The following is a 27039-nucleotide window of genomic DNA, read 5'->3' as shown; positions in this document are numbered from 1 at the left end:
GTGGTGACCATGGGAGTTAGCTAGGCTAACTCCCATGGTCTGAATATCAACCCCATTGTTTCTCCCAGAAATTAAATAATAGAAAAATGGATGATAAAATGAACTCTACAGTCAATTTAATATTTCTCCTAAATGAGCAAAGCAGGCAATTAAATATGTATTAGCTACTGCTGTGGACCACTATGAGAGACAAGGTAACAGCTATGGTTTATTGTGTATTAAAACTTTGCTATACTACCAAGCAGGTCACATCAGTTTACAAAGTACATAAAAATATCGAAGGTGGGAAGATGGAAAAGAACTGCATTTTGGATAGGAAAGATGGCATATACTGGCAAAGCCAACACACACTGTTTCATGCAACAAAATAAAGAGATGTTAGTAAAGTGGTAGAACACTTCAGGGAATGACACCCAACTCACAGGGTCTTGGAAGATGGTCTCTTCATTTTTGGCCATTTTCGACGTTGAAATTGCCTAATGTTTAAGTGGCAAAATGGAGGAGAAAAAAAGTCAACCGTCACCCAGAAGAAACAGGATAAAGGCCTCAAAGAATCCACAAAACCAGAAACATGCTCAAGTTACAAGTAAGATTTATAGTAAATCAGAAACACAGAAGTAGTAAACAGGAGCATTTACTGGCCTCCCTTCCCCTCCATATTATCCAGCTGAGAATTGTTTGAGCAACATAGCATGTATTTTTCCTCTGGCATTGATGCAAATAATATTGGAGTCCCGGTACAATGTTGTTTGGTGAAGCATCACCAACAGTTTAAACCATATCCTATCATGCATTGGCAACCATTTCAAACGCTTCAAGTGGATATAGATATGTTCTGATTGCAATAGACCTAACGAGTCATGCAGCAGAATTAATCACCACCTGAAGCACCTGAAAACAGAGGCCAAGGTAGGCAATACTACAGTAATCTATAGTAATCTATATTGCTTGCTCAACACTCTTGAAATCAACCCAATGCAAAAGAGACTTCAATTTGCTCAGCAATTTCAGTTTAAAAAAAATACAGTTCTAATCAACACTTGCACCTGTGGTCAAAATAGAAAAGCAGAATCTAATAAGACCACAATTCTAAAATTGTCTACCTATAAACGATCTTTCAAATGACATAACCTAACCAACAATGAAAAATATGAGGTCATCAAGTAAAGAAAATTAATTCTGAATCAAGTATCACATCCAGTGGATCATTTACAGATTGCCCTAGTAGGCGAGTTCTGGAACAACCTCTTTGAAACCAAGAGGATCAATCTTAATCAGATTTATGGCCAGTTGGTTCAAATGCATCCATTTAAAAACCGCTGCCAAGCATTCATTTGAACAAATTCGGCTTGGGAAAAACATGTCATCAGTATAAAGCAGATATTGCACCTGAAGGGATTCTAGACTAGAACAAAGCAGCAATAAATAGATGTCTAAATCCATACTGATGTTGACCAAGAATTCTACTTCAGAAAAGGCACGGAACGACAGGTACAACTCAAGCCACCTTGATGGTCTTTGTCGTTATTTTTAGTATGATCTAAAATTTTGTAGCTGTTCAACTCCAACCTGTTCTAGAAATTCACTCTACAAACTAGACAGATTTTTCAGTGAAATATTTTGTAAATACCCAAATAGCAAGCTGACATTCCAAATAATTCCAAGTACTAAAACACTTTCACAGTGAGATGTTAATATTGGATTTAATCGTTAATCAGTTATTTTTATACTAAATGGAGGAAAATACCTCAACAGTCTATGCTTGGCAGCAGATTAAAATTTCTAAGTGCCAGCTTATTTAGACTCCGGTATTATCGCTGGTCAAAAACCTCCATATTTACTCGACAAGTTTCCGAGGATCACATTTTATCCCCAAACAAGACTTGGTTGCCTTTTTAAAATTCTGTGGGAAATATACTAGAGGATAAGAATGTCCCTTCCAACTGGTAAAGAAATTCAACGTTATGTTAACCACTGACTGAGACATCTGTGATGAAAATAAATAGAACGAACACCAATTATTATTCATAGACAAAAGAAACGTTAACACCATCAACTATATAACAGGGGACAACTCAACCAGATACACATCAGACACGGCATCAGAAAAAACAAAATCAACATCCCCCTTAGTGGGATAACCCCCAACTAGTTGTTTGCAATATCAATCAGAAACCAGAGGCCAAGCATATGATTTCTATAGATTTTATATGTTCATTTTTGAATGCTACTGCCTTCTAGCTATGTAACGGGATAACTATTACAGTACTTCTGACACAGCTCAAACGGAGTAATATGCTATTTGTGTTCTGATCTCCTCAAAGAATATTTTAGTTTCTACAGTTCAGAAGACAATCCTGGGATTCAGTGAGCCTAATGTACAGGAGTATTAATAGATCATCAATTATTTTCCTACAATCCCAAATGTGCATTGAGATCTGAAACCCCAGAGTGCTCAGCTAAAGGATTACTCTTCATTACTTTCTCCTATTTAGCAATTAATAAATTCCTGGAAGTACTCAAGGGATGGAAAACAGCATTAATGTCTCAATCAGATAGTTTTAGGCAAGGGTAGAGAAGGATCTGGGCTCACTGGTTGGTGCTCTTAAATCTTTCAAAAAGATTCAGGGACCCTTTTACTAAGCCGTGTAAGCATCTTTGCAAGCCCAATGTGCGTCAAAATGGAGTTACCGCCTGACTACCACATGGCTCTTGAGGTAATTTCATTATTGGCGCGTGTCCAATACGCGTGTCTGAAAAATATATTTTTTAGGGGGGTGCGTAATGGATACACGCCAAGTGGCATTTGACACACGTAGGAACATTACCGCCAGGTCAATGGCTGGTGGTAAGGTCTCAGACCCAAAATAGACACGCGGCAATTTTGATTTTGCTGTACGTCCATTTTCGGCAACTTTACAGGCGCGTTGTAAAATGGATCGGCATGCGCTCAAAACCTGCGCCTACACTACCGCAAGCCATTTTTCAGCGTGCCTTAGTAAAAGGACCCCTTCAGTATACTGGATCACTGTCTTCTGGTAGAGTACCTCCAGTGCATCAAGTAAAATTTGAGAGCCTAGCACTTAAAAATGGTTTACCACTTCTTTGCAAATCTCTCTCATGCATATTCATTGAGAATATCCTGAAAACCAGACTAGCTAAGTGTGTCCAATGTAATGGGTTGAGTGCCCCTGCTCTAGAAATGTTTGGATAGGCAGTTACTGTTCTGCTGTGCCTTCAAAGTACATAGGAGAAAACGGGGTCGTTTTGCTTTAGGTTGAGAGCTTCTAGGACAACTGTCAAAAGTTGTTTGGCTTTCCACACAATAGAAAGCTGAAATGATGCTTGTGGCAAGTATTTCACTGTAGTCAAACTTCGTAGATAGGTTTTTCTTCCCATAGTTTAGACATGCCCTATATACATGTTATAGGAATTTATTGCTGAACCGAGAGACAGAGAAAATGTTTAAGTACTAAAAGCCTTCCATTAACATTAAGGGAGTCTTTTACTAAGCTGCGCTAAAAGTAAGCATGCACTAAACTCTACCGTAGCTTAGTAAAAGACCCCCCTCAATGCATTTATTTAGGGGCCCTTTTACTAAGCTGTCGTAAGCACTAGTGTGTGCTCAGTGGCGATCCTAGGTCGCTGCCACCCGGGGCGCAGCACGACCCCCCCCCCCCCCCCGGCACATCAAGCCCCCCCCCCCCCCCCCGGGTGCAATCTTGGCTGCTGGAGAGTGCAGAGAGCAGCCGTGTGCCTGTCGGCTCCACTGGCTCCCTCTGCCCCGGAACAGGAAGTAACCTGTTCCGGGGCAGAGGGAGCAGGGAACTAGCGGAGCCGACAGGCGCGCAGCTGCTCTCTGCACCCTCCAGCAGCGTGCACCCAGGGCGGACTGCCCCCACTGCCCCGCCCTTGCTACGCCACTGTGCATGCTTACCGCAAAAAAACTGGCTTTACCACAGGGCGTGCTGAGGCATCCCATGGTAATTTTTGGATGGGTGCACACACTACCCACATGCTAAAAAAACTAAAATGTATTTTTTAGTGCTGGGGACAAGTCTGGGGCAGATAGTGGGCATCTTGTGCACTAGTAGGTGTTAGTATGTTGGCATTGCCATGCGCTAACCAATTTAGCACAAGTTTTAGTGCTCGAGTCCCTACCGCCTACAAAATAGGTGGCAGTAAGGGCTCATGTATTAACGGGAAAATTACCCCCAGTGGTAAAAGTGGCCTTAGTGCATGGGAATGACCTGCGTAGCCACGGGCGGGCCTGGACGGGCCCAGGCCCAGCCACTTTCCCTTCTAGACCCGCCCACCCAACATCCCCTCGCCCGGGGTTTAAATCTTTTTTACCTCCGTCGAAGCGGCCGTGTCATTGAAAGCCCTGCCTTTTGACTTCATTTCCTCTTTCTGCAAGGGTGGGACTCTGAGGGAACGAACTCGCGAAGGGAAGGCTTGATGGGCAGGGCTTTCAGTGACGCGGCCGCTTCGACAGAGGTAAAAAAGATTTAAACCAGAGGCTGGCCCCGGTGCAAGAGTTCTTTCTGCTAGGAGGAGATCTTCTGTTGACGGGGCTTGTGGATTCCCTGCCAGCTCAGGTATTTCTTTTGGTTTTATTAGGGGGAGGAGAGAACCAGAGGGGGGCTGAGGAGAGCACCGGAGGGGGAGAAGGAGGGCAGGGAGAGCAATGGAGAGGGGCTGAGGAGGGCAGGGAAGAGATGAGTTTTCGGGCCCTCCTTCTTTGGGCTCAGGCCCACCCTAAATTTGCCAGCTGGCTACGCTCCTGGCGTAAGGGTGAGCTAAGGCCACTTTTTACTGCAGTTTGGTAAAAGGGTCCCTTAATTTCTTATACACCACTTGAAGCCAAAAAGCTATTGAAGTAAAATACATTTAAGTACACTAAGAATCTCCTTGTCCCTATAGCGCTTATGCCATCTTCCGCTGCCAGGGTTCCAATCCCACAGCTGCTCCTTGTAATCCATTGCCCCAAGTACAAATTTAGGGGGTGCTTTTACAAAGCTGTGGCAAAAAGTGGGCTTAGTGTGCCCTTATGCGGGTCTTTCAAAATGGCTATTGTCATTTTTACCACAGCAGTAAATGGTCTATTTATTATTGAGCATAACGTTTGGATGTACGCTTGAAATTTTCTTTTGGAAAGGTTAAAGGAAAGAAACAAATAAAAAGAAGAGATATCATACCTGTATTGCTCATAACTTCCTCCATCCTTTAGTCCTGAATGGGAATGAGAAAATAATTAATACAGCTGCTTATTATATGTGAAAAGGAACATGATCCCTTTACAAAAGTCTTAAGGCAAAAGAGGTTAAATGCAGTAAACTCTACTCCAGTTTTTGACTAGGATTAAAGAGTATTGATTCACTTCATTTCATTTATTATCACTTATATTCTGCCCTTATACACAGCTGAGTATAAAAACAAACATACAAAATAATGAAAACATATAAAAATTAAACAAAATCATACCGTAACCAACTATAGGTGCAATATAGGCCAACAAAAGTCAATCTCATACCATGCAACATTCAATCATGCCGGAGATCTTACAGTTATGCACCATAAAACTTGGTTCTAACTTTATAAAGTTGCATCTAAGTGCAGTGGAAATTGCTGCCACTTAAGAGTCATTATTAGCAGTTAAAGCCACTTGGTACCCACTTAAAACACTTAAGGTAGGCACTATTCTAACTCGTGTGTGTGCCCAAGTTTACAGAATTAGGGGTAAGGGGGGGGGGTTAATTTAATTATGCATGAAAAACTCTATTAAATTAACCCCCCCTTACCCCTAATTCTGTGGCCCCCAAACACACACAAAGCCTTTTATAAAATACTGCCTGGAATGCATTGTGTCAAACTGGTGCACATTTTGAGCCTTATTTTATAAAGGTTATGCTCCCTAAGAGCATAATTTATGGTCCTAAATTTATGCTCCTAAATTCTCACTCACAGATTTATGAGCATAACCTTTATAGAATAAGGCCCTTTACCTGTAGGGGTAACTGGGGCCATGGTCCGGGTGGAGCACGGGCAGAGTTTGCACGTACGCACTTTGATTATTTATTTATTTTATATCATTTATACCCCACATTTTCCCATCACTGGCAGGCTCAATGTGGCTTACAACATTTAGGAAACAAACAGTAAAGTACAATAAAGTGAAAGGGATATGGATAGCGTAAAGTTACAGGGGCAACATAAACACGTGTATACCTGTCCTTGAATAAGTGTACACATCTCTGCATGCATTCAAGGTGCGATTTCTACCACACATGATCGACATATGTATCTTTATAAAATTAACAATTAACCTAGGTGTCATAAAACTTACCCTCTGTTTTGGAGCTCTGCATTAAACACCTAACATAGTTTAAAAAAAAAAAAAAGGATCCACTATTTTTTCTTTTGCTGAAAAGTTGGTTTCCCCTTTAGTATTTCTGCTGTATGGTTGGTTATAGCAGGAAGCACCCAAGTCAAGCAATCGGGTCCTTGTGTAGTTTCTTACGTTAAGAGATTTAGCTCTTTGTCTCCCAATCATGGGACATATACCGAGCCCTAATTATTTTTATACTAATCCAATCAAACTTAAAACATTCAAAGGATATTCCTAATTTACATGTTTATGAACACATTAGCATTTGGAAATATATTAATTCTTAAATAAGCTACTTTGTACTGACTGGAAAGTTAGACCCAATGACAACATGATGTGTAGTGGAACGGGTAGAATATTGCTTCCCTCTGCTGTGTGACAAAAGACAACAGATTAGAGGGAAGCGACAACACAAATTGTGAAGTGAAAAAAAAAAGTGTATAGAGCCACAGATGGCAACTTTATTCAGGGGCCCTTTTACTAAGCTGCGTAAGCGTCTATGCGTGCCCAATGCACGTTAAAATGGAGTTACCACCTGACTACTGCGTGGCTCTTGGCGGTAATTTCATTTTTGGTGCGCGTCCGAAAAATATTTTTTATTGGACGCATGCTGTGGCCTTTGATGCATGTAGATCATTACCACACGGGCTTCTTTAGCACAAGGTCAATGGCTGGTGGTAAGATCTCAGACCCAAAATGGATTTGCAGCAATTTTCATTTTGCCGCACGTCCGTTTTCAGCAAAAAAAAAAAAAAAAAAAAAGGATGAAAAATAATTCTGCGCGCGTCCAAAACACGCGTCGTTACTACTGCAGGCTATTTTTCAGCGCATCTTAGTAAAAGGACCCCTCAATGACCTGACATGGCCCATGTTTCAGCCAATGCCTGCTTTAGGGGGTCAGATAATTAGCAAAATAAGCCTTCCTTGGAAGATCTTCACTTCATAACAAATGAAGATACCAAGACAAACATTTCACGTATCTGTGGCAGGCAGACAAAACTTCCTGTTTTTCTTGGTATCTTCATTTGTTATTTATTTATTGCATTTGTATCCCACATTTTCCCATCGTATGGCAGGTTCAATATGGCTTACATATTGCTAAAAAGGCGGTTATAAAATTTAGATTTGTAGAAGTCTAGTACATAATACAGACGTACAATAAATGCTTAGGTTGATATATTAGCCTATTGTGAGAGAGGTTAATATTATTGTTTTCCATTTCTGAACTTTTCGTAATGTAAGGTGGTGTAGGATTAGGCAGATCCATGAAGTGAAGATCTTCGAAAGAGGGCTTATTTTGCTGTGATCGTTATCTGATCCCTAATGCACGTTTTTGTCAAAACACGGGTCGTGTTGGGTCATTAAATTGCTTCCCTTACAATTGACTCCGCCTTGTGGTTCCATCTGGGACCCTATACTTTTTTTTTTTCACTTCCCTCTGCTGTGTCTTAGTGTGAAGATGCTGTTAACTTACCTAGCTCCATATGCCTGGTTCTTGGATTACACTGCTTGTAGCCTTTGCAGCTTCTTAACTCCATAAGCTGTACGTGCAGGTGGTTGAGGACCTCTCGAGTCAGTGTGTTCACTGCGTTGATAAACTAAAAGAGAAAAAAAAAAGTTAAGGCTCCTATTACATAGCAAAGCACCATGACATTGTAAGTAGCAGATTGCACCACGATGAGTAGTGTTCTTTGAATATTTTTACTGCTCTAATTGTCTGTTGTCTAAGTCCAGCTTATTCTTGCTGTACACCACCACCTTGGGTGAATTTCTTCAGAGGCAATAGGTAAAGCATCTTGCTAGAGGCAACTAGCATTCATGTTACTGGTGCATAGAACTAAAATTAATGCAAATCTAATGTTAGTAGAAAAAAAAGCAAACGTATTTCTTAGGTGGTGCTAGGACATTCTTGAGAGGAAGGCTTTTCTTCTCAAAAGCAGAGAATCATAGATTGGCGTAGGATCTCAAGAGGGTGATCACCCTGCCTCCAAGCAGGATCCAGTCCACCTGCATCATCGCAGACAAATGGTCTGAGCCACGAATGATGGAAATTCCACCACCTCCTTTTAAATGACTTAGAGGTGCTTAAGTCTTTTTCATGTTCTTTCCCTTCCTTAAGGGCTCTGGTACACCCGCTACTCAAAACTTATGAATCGGCATCGACCCAACGTGAGCAACTGTAGGCTACTGCTCCTTCGCCCTCTGTCGTACTATTGTTCAAGCTGCAGCTGTGCCAAAGGCACCAACTGAAGAAAGCTTTTCCAAACTGGAAGGAAACATGAAGGAAGACTGTACAAAGCCCCCCCCCTCCCCCACACACATTAGTATACCGGAACCTAAGTCTAGGTCATGTAACCCAGTTAAGAATGCTATGACAAAGAATCAGAGATGAGACATTTGTGGTTACGAAGTATTTATGCAATCCATTCGCAAGTGATTGTAGAACAGAAAGCCACCCTCTCTTTACCGTGACCCCACCAAAATTCTCAACTGGCACGTACCAAGGAAGACCTATTCTTCAATGGCTTCTTGCAATTCAAGCAATACTAAACTATGGCTACCAAGAACAAGTTGGATGTGGGACAAAGTCATCAAGTCTGTAGGATCCTGTAACTGATACAGGCTGGGTATTATTGCTTGTTATACCTATTGTAGCATAAATTATTATTATTTTACAGCAAGCTCATCAGGGTTGAAGTGAGCATCTTCTGGCTTTGAGCCCTTTGCATCTAGAAGTTTGGTGTCATTTCTCTTAGAAGAACAGAGCTACATGTCTAAATGTGGAACAGGGCGACATCAGGCCCTTCTCAGCTTGTCCTTGATGACATGAAGCCCTATTAGTTACCCTGCAGGTATCACTTCAGTTAGCACTTCTGAGTAGCATATATCATCTTTACCTGGTACGGGTCAGTGTTGAGGTCAAAATACTCCAGGAAGCCAGTGGCAAATTCACAAAACAGGAAGTTATGAGTCTCATTAATCGTCCTCATACACCAATATGTATTGTTGTTGGCACTGGTGCAGGCACAGAAGGGACCCACTGAAAATTAAATGTTTAAAAGTGACTGTCTTTGAAAAAGGTCTCAAAAGAAAAAGCATGCAACAATTTCAACTCGTAATTGTAATTTTTGATTATGGCGTTCTTTCTTTGAACTTTAGTGTATTGTACAAATTAGGCAGTATAGAAATTAGAATAAACCATGCTAGCATGCCACTAACATTACAGTCATACACAGTTATACTACCACTAACTGTCCTAATAACCGCCTTCACTCTGTCTAGAAGGTTTAAATCAGTTGCCTCGGATTTCAAGACCTTTCTCTACACCTCATTTGACCAGTTCCTGAACCCCTGAGCTACAGGGTAAGGTTTCCCAAACCTGCCTACTGCATTTCCAGGCTATCCATAATGAATATGTACAGTGGCGTACCAAGGTGGGGAGTGGTGGGGGCGGTCCGCCCTGGGTGCACGCCGCTGGGGGGGGGGGGGGTGCCGTGGCGCGCGCCTGTTGGCTCCGAGTTCGCTAACTTCGCTCGTTTGCTGCAGCTCCCTCTGCCCCGGAACAGGTTACTTCCTGTTCCGGGGCAGAGGGAGCTGTAGCGAACGAGCAAAGTTAGCGAACTCGGAGCCGACAGGCGCACGCCGCAGCATCCCCCCCCAGGCGTGCACCCCGGGGGGGGGGTCATTTTGCCGAGGGGGGGCGCGCGCATCGGCGATCCGCCCCGGGTGTCATCCAGGCTAGGAACGCCACTTAATATGTATGGAATACATTTACATATACTGATGTATCTCATGCATATTCATTGTGGATATGCCATTCTGTTCACACACTCATTCCCCTTGCTTATTTTTTTTCTCTCAGTCAGTAAACCTCATGCAAGCTGCACGACTTGCTCTTACATGTCCAGAAGGGGGCAGTCTGCCAGTGCTGGTTGTCATGGGTGAAGCAGGTTAGACCCGGCATGCTGCAGGTATCATTGTTCTTGATTCGCTTCAGAAGTTTGCGTAACTTCTTCTTACGTTTCTGCTCTCGAAGGAGCCACACCTTGTCTTTATCCTGCAGCGCCTTTCTGTGTGTACAGGACAAAGGATTATGGTGAGCGCAGTCCGTTCTTTCCCTTCCCTCCACAACAGGGATTTGCCGACCCACATGAGTAATTTTATTGGGGGGGGGGGAGGGGCCAGTTCAAGAAGGCAAGAAGATGCCTACTTCGGGGCTATTTTATAAAGTCAAATAGGCATCTTTGGCCATATAAAACGCTAGTGTAAGTGGCAGACGTCATGCTTACATTTCAGGCATAGATATTTAAACATCCGCACCTATAATATAAAGGACTAAAATACAAATTAACATATGCATCCAGCTTCTACATAAGCACGCAGCTATGGAATGCATTACCACTCGCCATGAAAACAATACCTGACCTAACTAACTATCGGAGATCACTGAAGACCAGCTTGTTCAACAAGGCATACCACAATGATCCATCCTAATTACCAGACAATGAAACTCAAGCCTGAACTGGATAAAACCTACCTCTATATACTTGACTACCAAGGTCTACTCTACCATGAATGAACATTAACGCAATACCACCCTATCTCTTATTCTGAATATGAACTCCTTATACTTGACTGCTTTATCTACTATGCCAATCAAGTTCTTTAACATAATACCACTTGTATCTCTCACTACGGAAATGGCGATCGCCATAACGGAACAATGTAAGCCACATTGAGCCTGCAAATAGGTGGGAAAATGTGGGATACAAATGCAATAAATAAATAATTTTTAAGGATGCATGTAGAATACTGTATTTTACAATTATGTTTGTACATGCATGCTCTGCCAAGCTTCACTCCTGTGCACACCTGTCGGCAAATTCCATGCCAGCATATCAAAGTGCCCGTCTTTTATGCTGGTTGGTATTTTGTGAGGCTACGCAGGCATGAAAATGACTTTATGCCAAACACAAACCTCCAATTCTATAAAGTTGTGCGCGCAAAGATGCGCATGCAAATTATAGAACAGTGGCCATTAGACACCCGATTTTAATAATGAACTGCTAATTGGTGTTAAGCAATAGGCTATCATTGCTGTTGGCACCAATTTGCAGCTACACATACAAGTGCCATAGTTGGGATGCTGCAAATTGTGAGTGTGAAATCCGTAGTGTGCAGTTGCAAGGGGGTGTGGAACTGGGAGGGATGTGGGTGGGTCATTGTGTGCCTAGCACATGCACATGGGTTACAGAATACTAGCAGTTATGCAGCTAAGTTCCTGCAGTTAGGGATGAGCATTTACATAGCCTCTGAGCTAGCATTACTGGCTCGTGCCTAAAGTTGTGCCCAGAATTATTCCCAGCATCATACACAGCTCACATATCTTGAACTACTTTGCAAAACATATCGTTTTGATAATAACGGATCTTCAGATGCAAGAATACGGGGTACTGCAGAATCAACAAGGAGCCAAAGTGTGAATTTTTCAAGAATATTTTGTTTAAATAACATTGCAGGAAAAATTAAGCTACTTAGCTTCAAATTTCAAAAACAGTCGGAACCGCTGCCAACATGGCCAGGTTTCATTTTTCTTCTTCAGGGATGCTGAGTATGGAGTGAAGAACTGAATTGAATCTCTTCCCTTTGCACTTGCTCACATTAAACGTCATTTGCCATTTAGACGCCCAGTCTCGTAAGGTTCTCTTGTAATTTTTCCCACAATCCTCTTGCGATTTAACAACTTTGAATAACTTTTGTGTCATCAGCAAATTTAATTACCTCTCTAGTTACTCCCATCTCTAAAAGGGCGTCTTTTACTAAGGTGCACTCACGTTTTTTAGCCTGCGCTAAAATTGTGGGTGGGCTAAACGTCAAGAGACGCCCATAGGAATGCATGGGGTGTCCAACGTTTAAGCCCGCCCACAATTTTTAGCACGTGCCAAGAACATGAACGTGCCTTAGCAAGAACGTGAGCGTGCCTTAGTAAAAGACCCTCTAATTCATTTATACATATGTAGCTGCACCGCCGATTACTGCCGAGAAACACCCCCAGCGCTAGAAAATTATTTTCTAGCCTTGCAAACAGTGCATGCTAACTTCATAACTACCAAAGGGCACCCATGCAGATTTATTTATTACATTTGTACCCCGCGCTTTTCTACACATGGCAGGCTCAATGCAGCTTACATAGTAACAATATGAAGAATTACAAAGTCGTAAAAAGAATATACAATTTGTAGTAAATGCAATATTAATGGGGTTAATGGATAAGTAAATTGAACATAGGAGGAACTGGGTGCAGAAGGAAATGAGCATTGGGAGGTAGGCATAGGAAGATGGAGAGGAATAGATATGGGAAACCAATAAGGATAAAGGGAAACATGGTCAATGTATAACAATCGTCGGTAAGAATCATGTGGGCAGGCTTTAGTTAAGTTGAATTGTTAGGGTAGGCTTTTTTTGAAGAGATGTGTCTTCAATGCTTTTCTGAAGGGCAAAAGGCCGTTGATTGTTCGGAGGGATCTTGGTAGCGCATTCCAAAACTGGCTACCCAAAAAAGAAAAATTGGATGCGTAGAAGGATTTGTAGTTAATACCTTTGCAGTTGGGAACGTGTAGATTAGGGTAAGCACGGGAAGACGTCAAACTGTTTCTGGTTGGGAGGTCGATAAGGTTATTCATGTAGGTGGATTTAACGCTCGCTACCTGTGCATTAGCCCTAAAGTGCTGCATTTTGGCGCATGCATTCACACTTGCTATCAACATGGCATAAGTGGATGCACCCAAGTATCCAGGAAAAAAAATGGGACCCCTTACATAGTTTGAAAATACTTTGCAATTATTTAAACATTTAGGGCCCTGTTTACTAAACCATGTTATAGACGTGTTAGCGATTTTAGCACACATTAATCACGTATGCATGTTAACCGTGTATACGTCTACCCTATCCCTACAGGCGCCTACACGGTTAGTACACGTGCTAATTGTAGGTGCATTAAAAACACTAACGTGCTTTAGTAAACAGGGCCCTTAGTGTGAACTTTGAAAATACATTAGTACAACCTTTATTAGGAAAACTCCCTTTGCAAATGTTTTGCGCCGTATGCCTTGTTTTGTCAGGAATATTAAACTGCAACTTTATCTTCGCTAAACGCCACTGAGCTAAAACAGTGCTTAATGGTTGTTTCCTAAATGATAGACGACTTCTACAAAATATAGGGACCAAACTACAAAACCCCTACAAAATAAAAAAAAAAATGTAGTTTGAAAATAATTTTTACAGTGCTGGCACCTAATTCACAAGGAAACTACCCTTAAATAAATGATTAAATAAACATGACCTCAAATCTCCCGATAGGACCAACACATAAAGTGATAAATATGCCACTATCAAACATGGGAGTCCAGTAATGTCATTGGTCAGAAATGGGGTAAAAGGAGAAAAAAGAACCAGCACAAAAAACTTCCCTACAATGGAAGAAAAATTGCTGGTTAAAAAAAAAAAACAAAAAAACCTTCAAACAGAATAAGTTACAAGCACATGCAAAAATCTACATAAGTCTAACATTCAAAAAAAAAGTGTGAAGGTACCTATTTTTTTTTTAATAATCGCACATTTGTTTTTGGGTTATCTGGAAAAATGTTGGGGTTCTGTTTTTTTTCCAGGTGCCCAGAAACCTTTCTAGAATTTGCTCTCAGCAGCCCGCAGCCCACATTTTGGTGGCAAAATTGTGGCAGACGTTTCAGAATTGTATCCATTGTGGTCAGCTAAATCATCACACTTTTCTGCTTTTCAAAGTTGGTGAATTTTTTTTTTTTTGGGGGGTGGGGGGGTGGGGTGGGACAGAGACAAGGCACAGGAATATACAAAGTTGGCAGTTTTCAAAAAGGTACAGGTGTGGTGGTGGTGGGGGGGGGGGGGGGGGGGGGGGGGGGGGGAGGAGATTTGAACCGAGGCAGCTATCTAGAAATGTCGCATGCACTGCTTGCTCGTAATTCTGAAAGAATTTGGTACTTACTTAAAAGGATGCACTGTGGAGCCCCTGTGCTTCAGTCTTCCTTTATGCTTAAAGTAACTTAATAGGGAAATAAGAAAACGGATTGCAGGGATTTAAAATCAATCAGAGAAATTGAAACCACCTCATGCAAACAATTTGACTAATTCACATTCATACAGACATATTATATGACGTCTGCTCTGCTAGTTAGACATTGTGTGAATGGAAAAAAAAGTGTCAAAACAAGTGTTTTCTCTTGCTCTATGAACTTTGGCTGTACCTATTTCCTCTAAGGTAATAAAATTAACAGCATGAAGAGAAATAGATGCAGCTGCAGTCCAGAACTTGAGATTTGCATTAGATAGTGGAGGTGACCACGGCTAGACTGCACACATTTATTTGTTACATTTGTATCCCACGTTTTCCCACCTATTTGCAGGCTCAATGTGGCTTACATAGTACCGTAAAGGTATTCGCCAAGTCCGGTAGAGGAACAAAAATACAATGTGATGTTAGGGTCGAATACGTTTGGTATGTTTCAGGCACAGTAGGGGTCGAAGATAGGGAAGGGGCTAGCTAGGTGCTGGTATATCTAGGGTAAAATAATAAGCTGTTTGCTTAAAACCCGTGTGCTTAAAACAGGAAATCTGGCTTGCAAACTGAGGGCCCCTTTTACTAAGCTGCGCAGGTGCCTATGCACGCCCAACATGCGCCAGATTGGAGTTACTGCCCAGTTACTGCGTGGCCCTTGCGGTAATTTCAATTTTGACGCATGTCTGAAAAATATGCGCACCAAGTGGCATCTGATGCATGTAGGTCATTATCACCCAAATTCTTTACCACTAGGTCTATGGCTGGCGGTAAGGTCTCAGACCCAAAATGGACGCGTGGCAATTTTCATTTTTGCCGCACATCCATTTTCAGGGGGAAAAAAAAGAAGAGGCATTTTTTGCAGGCGCGATGAAAATGGATCTGCGCGTGCCCAAAACCCACGCCTACACTACAGCAAGACATTTTTCAGCACGCCTTTGTAAAAGGACCCCGACACAGAAAATATTCACTATTTCTCTGCACCAGTGGGGGAAGGGCACAAGGTGTTACCAAAATTCACAACATCCCCCGTGTGTATCAATGCCAGAAAGCAGCCATCTCCATGGCATACTTTGCCACATAACAGAATTACTGTCATAATTTTTCTTTTACATTTAAGTAAAAGTGCTGTCACGTTTGAAAAAAAAAAAAAAGGTTTGGATAATTTCCTAACAGAAAATCCTTAAGATATTATTAAGGTGGACTTGGGAAAACTCACTTTTTTTAAATAAGCAGTACAAAATCTGTTTTACTCTTTTGGTATCTTGCCAGATACTTGTGACCGGGAATGGCCACTGTTAGAAACAGGATTCTGGGATCGGTGGACCTTCAGTCTGTCCCAGAATGGTAATACATAAATGTGAAAAATTGATCCAGTTGATCGGAGATGCCATAAAGCGGCCTTGCTGTTGAACAGGTGCGACGATAGTATTCTGTTCTAGCCCATCTGGTCAGTATCTCAGTGCTCAGGCAAAAGGATGAACCCATTTCACAGTCCAGCATAGAACTGTGAGGTATCCTAACCAGCTCTCCTCCCTCCCAAATGTTCGCTGTGCAGATACCAAACCATTCCAATAATAGCATTCTGCAAGCTGAAATGCTACAACAAATTTCTCTGGAACACCATTGTTGAGATTTTTTTTTTTCTGTGAAAACAGTTTTAGAGTGAGTTACCCAAAATAGAGGGAGGGCCTGTAGTTAGATTGTGCCTCTGCAAATTAAGCCTTGCAATCACCCAAGCAGCAGTGGTGGTTGACATCAAACCCTGATCTACATTGTTGAAGAGCATTCTCTGGAGAGAGGGTTCATCAATTGCATGTAACCTCTGATAAGACCATTATGGGGATAATTCTAACACAGTGTGCCTGCATGGGTGAGTACGTGCACACGTGTGTAGTGGAGGAGCGGCCTAATGGTTAGTGCAGCAGGCTTTGATCCTGGCAACCTGGGTTTGATTCTCACAGCAGCTCCTTGTGACCTTGGGCAAGTCACTCAACTCTCCATTGCCCCAGGTACAAAAACGTAGGTTGCGATCCCACTTGGGTCAGAGAAAGTACCTGCATATAGGAACAGATTCTATATAAGGGCCTAAACAATTCATGCAGTAACCATTTCTGGCTAAGTGTAATCTAAAAGTGACACCTAGGATTTAGGCACAATTAGTAGACTACACTTAGTTGATATCCCAGGGCCTAAAACTACGCGCTTCCATTTACACCAGCAAAATGTCGTAAATCCCTGTGCACTAGGCCATATTCTATAACCATGCATGTAAATTAAGAAATGCCAACGAAACACCTATAACCTGGCTCCCTTGGAACCATACGCATTAGAATTTAGGCGCAGTTCATTACAGAATATGCATAGCGCGTTGTGCGTGTAAATTCTAATTATTGCAAATTAGTGCTCATTGTTATAGAATATGCTTAGATTTCAGCGCAGAATGTTAGACGCCCTACCTAGAATCCAGCAGATAATGTGTACAGTGCTACGTATGATTAGTAGCGCTTATAGAAATGATTGATAATAGTATATATATATATATAAACCTAGGCACCTACTTTCCTTTATAGAATACCAACGTAATAGGGTATAAACACGCGTATACACTTAGGTGTGAGCAATTTCTTAACGTGGAACCTTGCATTACGTAGCTATAATTCGGGTTCCTCTTTCCCACATGCATTACTTTGCAGTTGCTCACATCAAACGTTCATCTGCCATTTGGATGCCCAGTCCCCCAGTCTCATAAGGTCCTCTCGTAATTTTTCACAATCCTCTCGTGATTTAACAACTTTGAATAACTTTGTGTTGTGTCGTCAGCCAATTTAATTACCTCACTAGTTACTCCCATCGCTAGATAACTTATAAATATGTTAAAAAGCAGCGGTCCCAGCACAGACCCCTGGGGAACCCCACTATCTACCTTTGAGAATATTGACCATTTAACCCTACTCTCGGTTTTCTAGCTTTTAACCAGTTTTTAATCCACAATAGGACTCTACCTCCTATCCCATGACTGTCCAATTTCCTCTGGAGTCTTTCATGAGGTACTTTGTCAAATGCCTTTTGAAAATCCAGATACACAGTATCTACCAGCTCATCTTTATCCACATTTTGTTAACCCCTTCAAAGAAATGTAATAGACTGGTGAGGCAAGATTTCCTTTCACTAAATCCATGTTGACTTTTGTCTCATTAATCCATGCTTATGTATGAGTTCTGTAAGTTTTGTTCTTTATAATAGTCTCTACCATTTTGCCCGGTGCCAACGTCAAGCTCACTGGTCTATAATTTCCCAGATCACCTCTGGAACCTTTTTAAAAAATCAGCGTCACATTGGCCACCCTCCAATCTTCCACTGAGCTACTGTAAGCATGTGCACCTAAGTGCCTGTGCTATAGAAGTAAGTCATGCGTATAAATGTCCACCCCACTTGTAAAATATGCATTACATAAGATATACATGTATCCTGCACGTACATGCATATATGCGAGCTAAGCCAGGGAAAGAAGACCAACTCTTCCAAAGAGAGGTGGAAGAGCCAATGAAACCAAGTCACAAGATGACCAAGAGCGTGTGAAGGTTTATTCTCCAATATACAAAAATAGGATGCGTTGGGGCCATGTTTCGGCTGTAAAGCCTTCTTCAAAAGGTCCTCACAAATGGACAACCCCCCCCCCCCCCCCAAAAAAAAATGCATAAATGAAAGAAACCTGGTACAATCAATGGTATTAAGTCACTTGGACTATTGCAATGCACTCTACGCTGGCTGTAAAGAACAGACCATCAAGAAACTTCAAACAGCACAGAATACCGCAGCCAGACTCATATTTGGAAAAACAAAATATGAAAGTGTAAAACCCTTAAGAAAGAAACTACATTGGCTCCCACTTAAAGAGCGTTATCACATTCAAGATCTGCATGACAGTTCATAAAATCATTTACGGAGATGCCCCGACCTACATGCTAGACCTCGTGGACCTACCACCAAGAAATGCTAAAAGATCCTCCCGCACCTTTCTTAACCTACACTTCCCCAGCTGTAAAGGAGTAAAATACAAACTAACACACGCGACCAGCTTTTCCTACATAAGTACGCATTTGTGGAATTCACTCCCAAAGCACTTGAAAACGATTAACGAATTAACTAACTTCCACAAATCTCTGAAAACCTACCTCTTTAACAAGGCCTACCAGGAGAACCCATAACTATCTACAAAACAACACCGATCTACCTTTACTCAGAAGGTATCTTTCTATAACTGCTTGACCAAATCTTCTTGTTTTCCTTGACTTCTGTATAACACCAACTGTATTCTTTACCCTGGTATGGCGATGCCATAACAGGTCTCTGTAAGCCACATTGAGCCTGCAAATAGGTGGGAAAATGTGGGATACAAGTACAATAAATAAATAAAGAAAGAAAGATATAATGCAGTGGATGAATAACCCACTTCAACATCATAATCTTTTTATTTATTACATTTGTACCCCGCGCTTTCCCATACATTGCAGGTTCAATGCGGCTTACATAGTAATTCGAAATACAAAGTCTTATAAGGAGAGAAATTTCAAACTGTAATGAAACATGATAAAATTGAAGCTTGATAATGTATAATTAGAATAAGGGAGGGTAAACAGGATAGGATAGTATAGGTTGGGGGAAATGGGGGTAAGGAGGGATATAGTAAAGGAGAGATGGAGAAGAGAAGGTTGGAATGAGTAGAGGGGGAATGGGGAGGTGGGGTAAGTAAAACCAATGATGAGGTCGTTATCAGTGTCGGAACAGAATCGGAAGTGGAGGTTGATAAGATTAGGTTGGGTCATTAGAATAGGCTTACTTAAAGAAATGAGCTTTCAGCATTTTTCTAAAGGGCAAGTAGTCGTTAATTAATCGGAGAGATCTTGGTAGAGCATTCCAAAGCTGGCTGCCCAAAAAGGAGAATCTGGATGCATAGTAGGTCTTGTATTTAATTCCTCTGCAGTTGGGAAGGTGTAGGTTGAGATAGGTTCATGAGGACATTATAAACCAATTCTCCTGAACTGAAAAGGCAGAATAAAAGTTAACACCACGTTGTACAGCGTTACCTTAGCGCCAGAGGTATCATAACAGAAGGATGGTATAAATGCCTCACCTGCTGTCCCTGAAGCCTCTGTTGCAGTTGCATTCTGAGTTGTTTTGGCACGTTTTCACTGGTTACTAGAATGTATGTTGTAGGCTTTGTGTTTTCTGATGTTCTCCTGTGTGTGAGGGGGGGGGGGGGGGGGGGGCGCTGGTTCTTGGCAGACAGCTATTTTTCTCATTTAAAGAAAGCTCTTGAGGTACAGCAGTCAACGCACAAGCTGAATGATTTTCACAGGAGTCAAGTAGAATGAACCTCGGAGCCAAACAGCAGCACTTCTTCCATAGCACATCTGGTGTATTGGCCACTTCGTCTGAAGGTGCACAGCTGCTTTGGGGACTGAGAAATGGGTCTGCTGCTCACAGGTACTTCTGTCCACCTGCTACCCACTTGCTTTTATCTCATTTCAAAGCACCGAGATGCCTCAAATGTTCTCTTGATATGGAAATTAAAAACTTTAACCCGTTTGTGTTGGCTAACAATTATTTTTGACAAAATAACCTGAAATGTGATTTCAGGGGAAGAGACTTTTTAAAACCCAGTGGCTTGACCATAGCGAAAGGTACTGCTTCTACTCCATAAATATGGGAACAACAACAAAAACAGCGACAGCCAAAAAGACAGGGCAGGGCAGCCGGGAATGAGATCAAGAAAGGAGGAGGAGCATTTGATATTTTCAAAGCTGCCTTTTTCCTCTCATCTCTCCACTTGGCCCATGATGCACTGGGAAGGTGTCTGGAGAATCTTCATTCGGTTTTCTCTTCTCCATGTTATTTAATAGGCACAAAGATTTTGAGATTAAAATTTAGTGGTTGCAGCTCTGCCCTTGGAAAAAATGTCAGGGGACACTGTCTCTGTTCATATTTAGTAGGGGCGTCTAGAGGGGGAAAAACTGTCATTTCTTATTTTGTTTTTCATATTTATATTGGGCATATCATTTCATTTTTCTATTTTGTATCATTTTTACATTTGTTCTGGTTTTAGCATCTGATTTTAACATGAAGTCTTTTCTGAGTTCTACTAACAGCGCTTGCTGAAATGTAAAACACACTTTATGTTAAGCTTTTGTGTTGTTTCAATGAGACTCACAAAATGAAACAGGAAATATTGTTGATGTTTCCACATCGATTCAGGGTCACAGCACACTTCTCATTTAACGGTCCTTTTACTAAGGTGTGCCAAAAAATGGCCTGCGCTGTTGTAGGGCGTGTATTGGATGTGGGTGTGTATTGGATGCGCGCAGGTCCATTTTTCACTGCGCCTGCAAAAAAAAAAAGGCCTTTATTTTGGCCAAAAATGGACGTGCGGCAAAATGAAAATTGGCGCGCGTCTATTTTGGCCCTGAGACCTTACCGTCACCCATTCACTAAGCGCTAAGGTCTGATGCGTTAACTGGGGGGGGGGGGGGTAATCATCAGCGCATGTACAATGCCGATTAACGCCTGGTTAGTGCTGCGCGCTGGAAAAGAAAATATATTTTCTGGCGCGCATAACGCACATAAAAAAATGAAATTAGTTCTGAATTGGAGCATGTTGGGCACACGTAGACACCTACCTGGCTTAGTTAAAAGCGCCCCTTAGGCTCTGCACCTTGGAAGTGCATTTGCAGGTAGCCAGAGGAAGCTCCTGACTGGGGCATTTCCTGCTGCCCGGTCTGGTGAACAGAAACTGCATTTGGACCATCGACACCAACTTCACCCACTGAACTGTAGACCCAGAACCCCCCCCCTGTGGATACCTGAACTTGTTACAGTCGCACTCCTCTGGCCTCTTCTTCTTCAGGTGCCCTCGGACCTCCCGTAAGTTTTTAATTTTGCTTTGTAGAGTTTCGATCTGGCAGGAAATGAAAACAATACATATATATACATACATATATTAGTGTGAAAATTTTGGAAATTTTAAAAATAATTAAAAATCACTGTGGCTTAATAAAATATACTTCACTGATTGTAGCACTAAAGTATTTTTAGTTCTGCTGTGCTTTTATTTTCTATTATTAGGATTTATTTAACGCCTTTTTTTTTAGTCTTCATATTTTTATTGATTTTGTAATAAAGAGAAAGCATTAATAACAGCATTTGTACTAAAATATGATATTTAAATTGAGTTAAAATTATTTACCGCCTTTTCAAAGGAAGTCACACAAGACGATGTACAGCAAGAATAAGTCAAATATAAGCAATAGACAGTTAAAGCAGTAAAACTATTCAAACAACAATACAAAGTGTGGCATAGTATACTACATTATAATGCTAGCACAATACAGGCTGAATGCATAATTAATACACAAGGGCATGTTCTTATGATGGAGACATCTCTTATTGTGATGATTTCCAATGGTCCAAAAATATGAGGAAGTGTATTTATACTACTACTATACAGAAATCCTATAATAGACTCATGAAGGGTTATTCTGTAACAGGATGCTAAGTTATTCACTAGCATATGTAAACGAAAAGAAAAGAAACACAGAGTACTAATTTTGTATGAAAGCATGCAAACATAGCAGGTGGCCTAGTGGTTAGGGTGGTGGACTTTGGTCCTGAGGAACTGAGTTCGATTCCCGGCACAAGCAGCTCCTTGTGACTCTGGGCAAGTCACTTAACCCTGCATTGCCCCATGTAAGCCGCATTGAGCCTGCCATGAGTGGGAAAGCGCGGGGTACAAATGTAACAAAAATAAAATAGATACTATTGGAGATTCTACATGGAATGTTGCTACTATTGGAGATTCTACATGGAATGTTGCTATTCAACTAGCAACATTCCATGTAGAAGGCTGCGCAGGCTTCTGTTTCTGTGAGTCTGACGTCCTGCATGTGCAGGACGTCAGACTCACAGAAGCAGAAGCCTGCGCAGCCACATTGGTGATCTGCAAGGGCCGACTTCTACATGGAATGTTGCTAGTGGAATAGCAACATTCCATGTAGAATCTCAAATAGTAGCAACAGTGGAGGAGTGGCCTAGTGGTTAGGGTGGTGGACTCTGGTCCTGGGGAACTGAGTTTGATTCCCACTTCAGCCACAGGCAGCTCCTTGTGACTCTGGGCAAGTCACTTAACCCTCCATTGCCCCATGTAAGCTGCATTGAGCCTGCCATGAGTGGGAAAGCGCGGGGTACAAATGTAACAAAAAAAAATGGTTGGTGGAGCTAAACAGGGCCAGCTCAAGGGATATTGGCACCCTGAGCCACCTTGCTTTGGCAGCACCCCCCACCCCCAATTACATCTCTTCTGGTGCCCTCTCCTCCCCCCCACCACCACAGGTTTAGCATCTCTCCCCCTCCTCTGTCTCCCTCCCCACAGGTCCCTCACCTTTCTCACTTCCATGTGGTCCTGTAAAGTTTATGCTGGTCGTCATCGGCAACAGCAGTACCACGATAGGCTGCTTTCGGCCAGCCTCTGGCTCTCTTCTCTACTGCGTCCTGCCTCCTCTAATGCAATTTTCTGTGGGTGGAATGTGGCAGAGGGAAGAACCAGGATCTGACCTATCTTTGACCGCTAAAAATGTTAACCAGTTAGTGCTGAATATCAGTATAGCCGGTTAACTTTATAGTGGCCAAAATAAGCCTGGATATTCAACGCTGATTGCCGAATATCCGCGTTTAACTCTGGTGGTGGCTGAATAATCGGGCCCACGGCATCCGAGCCAGAATATAATCTAAATAATGAAAAAACGTATTTTACCTCTAAGCAAAATGGCCTCCACACACATGGACTGCAGCTAATGAAAAAACTGAAACTAGAGCCAGAGTACTTTTACAGTGGTTGACTTTGCGCCGCACATACAGTGACAGCCGACATCATAAAGCCACAGTGTAATTCCTAAGGAGTTCATCATCCCAAATTTACAGACTTAAATTCCTGCTAAAATTCCAAATCAAAAGCAACTATTTACCATTTAAACTATTGTGCAAGATCATAACAGTATTACTTGCGTTACAAAACCTAGAATACAAAGAGAACACCACTCCCCCCCCTCCAAGACCACCTTTCAATCCCTGGTGGTCTAGTGCTATAGTCAGGGCAGGAGTGATGCCCCAGTCATGGCAGCCACTTTGAGAGCAGAGTCAGAATGAGCAAGAGCCCCAACTATACCTCTAGACCACCAGGGATTATAAAATAGGCCCTGGGGGGGGGGGGGGGGGGTACTCAATGGGGTGTGGTCTAATGCTATAGTTAGGGCAGAGGTGATGACCCGGTCATGGCAGCCATTTTGAGAACAGAGCCAGAATGAGCAAGGGCCCCAACTATACTTCTACACCACCAGGGATTATAAAATAGTCCGGGGGGAGGGGGAGGTACTGAAGGGGATGTGCTATCGTCAGGGCAGAAGTGATGTCCCAGTCATGGCAGCCATTTTGAGAGCAGAGCCAGAATGAGCAAGGGTAACTGGGGATCACTCCTGCCCCTAACAATAGTTCTAGACCACCAGGGATTATAAAACAGTGGGGGGGGGGGGGGGGGGGGGGGGGGGGGAGACAAATGGGAAAAAGTGCAAATTTTTGACTGAAAATGAAAACTAACTGAAAATTAAAATAACCTTTTAGCTGAAACTGGGCAGTAAAAAGGATTCTGGAATGGTTTCGGCACCGAAACTGAAATCAAAACTGAAATTCGGTTGACCTCCATCCTCAGAGCATGCCCAGTAGGTCAGGGCAGCTTCCTCTATGTTTAGGCAGTGCCGTAGCGAGGGTGGCTGCCACCCGGGACGGTTTGCTGCTGCGCACCCCCCCCCCACCTCGGCACGCATTCTTACCAGTCGCGCGCATAGGAAAGGAAGCGGGCGGGAGGGCCGGTCCGCCTCGAGTGTACGTCGCTGGGAGCTGCGTCGGCTCCGCTGGTTCCCTGCTCTCTCTGCCCCGGAACAGGAAGTAACCTGTTCAGGGGCAGAGGGAGCGGGGAACCAGCGGAGCCGACACCCCCCAGCAGCGTGCACCCGGGGCGGACCGCCCCTCCCGCCCCCCTTCCTACGCCACTGTGTCTAGGGCACACTAACAGAAAATTTAACACTTAATTCAAGGGTGAACTATATCTCAGCTCTGCCTTCATTCTCCCCTGTAACAGGAATGAAATACAAAACCAGTCACACATCAGCACAAGTTTCACTTTTATAAGAGGATTTTCGGCCCTGGAGGCGTCACTTTCTGATACAAATATGGGTTTGTTAATTATCGGACCTCTTTCTCAGTTTTCAGTCCTCTTTCTCGTACAGACGTCTCGCTGCCTTTGGAAAGGGAAGCGAGAATTTAATCCGTTCTGCGTTTCCTTCCTGACATTTGCCTCGTATTCCAGCAATTCATTGTGCCTAGTTCTCACAGAAAACAGGATGGGTGTGTGCTGGCTACAGCTTGTTCAGCCTTTTGGTGATTCTGGGCCATGCAGTGCTGTTGGACCATCTAGGACAACACTGACACTTAATGCCAGCCATACTTTCCTTGGTATTTTTAAATATAAAAATTTTATATCAAATATATCTCCCTGTGCAGCTCACACTCCTGTAAAATGTTTCTCCTTGGGCACTGCAGCAAAAGATTAGGGGGTCCTAGAATACATAAGTGTTGCCATACTGGGACAGACCAAAGGTCCATCAAGCCCAGTATTCTGTTTCCAATAGTGGCCAATCCAGGTCACAAGTACCTGTCAAGATTCCAAAACAGTACAATATATTTTATGCTGCTTAGCCCAGAAATAAGCTGTGGGTTTTCCCCACGTCATTTAATGGACTTTTTTTTTAGGAAGCTATCCAAACCTTTTTGAAATCCCGCTAAGCTAACTGCTTTTACCACATTCTCTGGCAACGAATTCCAGAGCTTAATTACACGTTGAGTGAAGAAATATTTTCTCCGATTCATTTTAACTTACTACTTTGTAGCTTCGTTGCATGCCCCCTAGTCCTAGCATTTTTTGGAAAGAGTAAACAAGCAATTCGTGTCTACCCGTTCCACTCCACCCAGTATTTTATAGACCTCTATCATATCTCCCCTCCTCCATCTTTTCTCCAAGTTGAAGAGCCCAAGCAGTTTCAGCCATTCCTCATAGGGAAGTCATCCCATCCCCTTTATCATTTTCGTCACCCTGTTGATGGGAAGTGGATAATTTTATTTCTCAGATATATCATATTATTGAGAAGCATCCTGGTTGGGAGTTCCCTATAAATACTACAGTGAAATAAATAGATGATACGATTCTTATAATACCACAGAAATAAAAATATGTGAAGCTTTGGGGAAGCTTCATCTAGATGGGATTTTTTCAAAAATATAGGGGTCGATATTCAAAAGGGTTTAACTGAGCAGGAAAGACGCCTGCCCGGTTAAAGACCGCTGAACGAGCTGGCAGTTGATATACAGCAGAACTTAACTGGTTAATGCCGCTAAATATGACCACCAACCAGCCATCCCCTAACCAGCTAGGTTAGGAGGAGGCTGGGGCGGAGTAGAAACGTAGCCTGTTAGGGGCAATATTCCGTACACTCCTCCTCATTCTGGCGATTATCCACCTAGATTAGTGTAATTCCGCAACTCATTCAGTCCACAGCCGTCAAAGTTACTTCACCATTCACGTCGTTTCGATCATGTCACTCCATTCCTTCGCATTGAACACTGGTTCCCTGTCTCCATACGTATTCAATTCAAAATTCCCCTTTATCTTTGAAGGCCGTTTTCCTTCCACCCCTGCTTATCTGAATAACCTTCTAAATCCTTAGGTCCCTGCATGCATCCTCCGTTCCTCATCTTCTAATCTACTTGCACTCCCTTCACCGCAGGCCCTTCCCTTTAGATATTTCCCACAAAATTGCTTTCAGCTACATTGAACCTTCCCCTTTGAAACGCCCTCCCCTGCACAGTTCTGCTCTGAACCTTCCCTTCTCAAATGTAAGTCCCTCCTCAAAACTCATCTTTTCTCTAAAGCCTTTAACATGAAGCTGTTTTTGCCTTACCTCCTTCCTCTTACCTCCCCCCCCCCCCCCCCCCACCCTTTCTTGTCTGCTATTTTCTTTCTGAGATTTTTGTAAACTGCATAGCTGCCCTCACCGGCTCCCCCTTGTGGTATGTCAATGGTGAAATAAGTAAATAAGCATATATCGTCCCATGCCCGGTTAACTTCTGGGTCAGTGAATATACCCTGATCTATAGTGCTGAGAGAGCTGTGCAGGGTTAGGTCAGCCTGTGCCTGAAAGCGGCTTATAAACCCTTTGTTGCCCAGGCTGAATATTAGCCCCTCACATTTTTCAATTGCAGGTATGCAATGATTCCAGAACATAAAAGGGGGTGGGGGAGGATTGGATTTTTATCACAGCAGCACCACTAACCTCATGGTCAATATGCAATTTATGATCTTTCCAGGCCTGGAGAGACTTGTACAGATCCGTGTCGCACTGCACCGTGTCATTGGCCAAAATGTAGCACCTGTGCAATACCACAGAAAGTGAAATGA

At 42.6% G+C, this 27039-nt stretch overlaps 1 protein-coding gene across 3 annotated transcripts in view; it reads right to left on the bottom strand.

Moving 5' to 3' along the window:
* Window positions 1-27039, bottom strand: part of SULF2 (sulfatase 2) — a 317708-nt gene that overhangs the window by 2065 nt on the left and 288604 nt on the right. For 2 of the 3 annotated variants that reach the window (XM_030211408.1, XM_030211409.1), the window contains 8 exons: window positions 26915-27011; window positions 21341-21435; window positions 14409-14465; window positions 10289-10458; window positions 9286-9428; window positions 7863-7986; window positions 5199-5232; window positions 423-476 (listed from right to left, as the gene is read on the bottom strand). In XM_030211408.1, coding sequence (XP_030067268.1) covers window positions 423-476; window positions 5199-5232; window positions 7863-7986; window positions 9286-9428; window positions 10289-10458; window positions 14409-14465; window positions 21341-21435; window positions 26915-27011 — 774 coding nt within the window. The remainder of the gene's footprint in view (window positions 1-422; window positions 477-5198; window positions 5233-7862; window positions 7987-9285; window positions 9429-10288; window positions 10459-14408; window positions 14466-21340; window positions 21436-26914; window positions 27012-27039) is intronic. The other variant, XM_030211410.1, reaches the window with a different exon arrangement.

Source organism: Microcaecilia unicolor, chromosome 8 (assembly GCF_901765095.1).
Source record: "Microcaecilia unicolor chromosome 8, aMicUni1.1, whole genome shotgun sequence".
Taxonomy (NCBI): domain Eukaryota; kingdom Metazoa; phylum Chordata; class Amphibia; order Gymnophiona; family Siphonopidae; genus Microcaecilia; species Microcaecilia unicolor.
Note: the sequence above shows the minus strand (reverse complement) of the source record. Positions and strands in the feature narration are given on the sequence as shown.